We start from the raw sequence: 1,779 nt of genomic DNA on the forward strand, positions 1-1,779 counted from the left end.
TTTTACTGTGTATGTGGGAATTGTGAGTATCATGAAAATTCAAGATCCTGTTGAGTTAATTTTCATTCAATTGAAAAATTAAAGAATTGCTTTCAAGTGGTATCAGAGCACGGTTCTGAATTTTATGATTCTCCATGAATGGTAATGTTCCCAATTTTTAAAACCCTAATTTTTTGAATTGTAAAATTTAGGGATTTTAAATTTTCAGATGTTCAATTATTTTATTGGCATGAAAGGAAATTAAAAGTCGTTTGATGATTTCAATTCGTTTATTGATGAAAGGAAATCAATTCACTATAACGTNAATTTTAGTGCACCGCAAGTTTTTATATTTTATTGCGCTCAAAGAAATTTTGTTTGCTGTCGCATGATTATTTGAATTCACCGTAACGTGAATTTTATGGAAGCCGCAAGGTTTGTAATTTTGATTGTTGCATTAAAGCAACTTTACATGATTGTTTCAATTCATATTAAAGTGTTTTTTATTTGATTGTCACTGAACCGTGCAACTTTAAAAAAAAAATGGCTTTATGCCGAAAAGTTAAAAATTTTGATGGAAGTGAATTGAATTCACTGTACGTGAATTATGAAATCTGCAAGCATATTTTTTTAGTGTTTGAATTCGCATCCTGAAAGCCAATTTTATTTATTTAGTTATACTTCCATTAAAGTATTGCACGTTTTATGAATTATATGTATTTAGAGGAAGGAAATTCAATTAAGTTGAATTTTGGAGAGTAATTAGTCATTGATGTAAGGATGTTATGGATTACCCAAAGGTAAACCATGGTTTATAATTGATGACATTAAAGTGAGACATTTCATGTACTTAGTATATGTTTGTATATCCAAAGATAGCATACATATAGAATTAAGTATGATTGATTGTTATTAAAGTATATATGCAATTTGTCAGTTTAAGAATCACCCAAAGGTGAACTTAAATGAATGACTTTATTGACTACCTATCAGTTTAAGTGTCACCCAAAGGTGAACTCGAATGTATGATTGATGTAGTAATTTGTTTGAATCCTTAAATTTTAATCAAAGCATTAATGTATGAGCTTGTGTATTATTTCCAGCTTACATGAATTTAGCAGGTTTGAGCAACAACGTCATCAAGTTTAATGGGCTAAATTATGCCGATTGGTCAGAACAAATCCAGTTCCAACTGGGTGTTTTAGACTTGGATATGGCTATTATGATGGATGAAATGCCCGCANCCATTACAGAGACCAGTACAAATGATGAGAAGTCTCTTTATGAGGCTTGGCATAGGTCTAACAGGTTGTCACTAAACTTGATGCGCATGTCTATGGCAGAGAACGTAAAGNCTTCCATGCCCAAAACAGAAAACGCAAAGGAATTTATGAAAATGATCAAGGAGTACTCACAATCAGACATAACTGACAAGTCTATTGTGGGAACTCTCATGAGTGAGCTGACTACCAAAAAGTTTGACTGGTCACAGCCCATACATGAACATGTAACAGGAATGGCTAATATAGCAGCTAGATTGAAGTCAATGGGAATGGAGGTGAACGAGTCCTTTCTAGTACAGTTCATCATGAACTCTCTTCCTCCTGAGTTTGGCCAGTTCCAAGTGAATTACAACACTATTAAGGATAAGTGGAACTTTCAAGAAATCAAAGCCATGTTGGTTCAAGAGGAAGGNAGATTAAAGAAAATGAGAGACCATTCTGTCCATCTCACAACTCATGAAGGCACTAGCTTCAGTAAAGGTAAATCAGGAAAGAAGAACAAGAAGGACAAAGCCCC

The 1,779-nt window shown here is 33.4% G+C and overlaps 1 protein-coding gene across 1 annotated transcript; it reads left to right on the forward strand.

The window, feature by feature from the left end:
• Window positions 1–1,087: 1,087 nt before the first annotated feature.
• Window positions 1,088–1,742, forward strand: LOC106752914 (the record flags this gene model as incomplete). The annotated part of the gene is made up of 1 exon (XM_014634701.1): window positions 1,088–1,742. A coding segment is annotated over exon 1 (655 nt), but the record flags the coding sequence as incomplete, so codon positions are not given.
• Between the last annotated feature and the right edge of the window lie 37 nt (window positions 1,743–1,779).

The sequence above is a fragment of the Vigna radiata genome, unplaced genomic scaffold, assembly GCF_000741045.1.
Source record: "Vigna radiata var. radiata cultivar VC1973A unplaced genomic scaffold, Vradiata_ver6 scaffold_1580, whole genome shotgun sequence".
Lineage (NCBI taxonomy): Eukaryota > Viridiplantae > Streptophyta > Magnoliopsida > Fabales > Fabaceae > Vigna > Vigna radiata.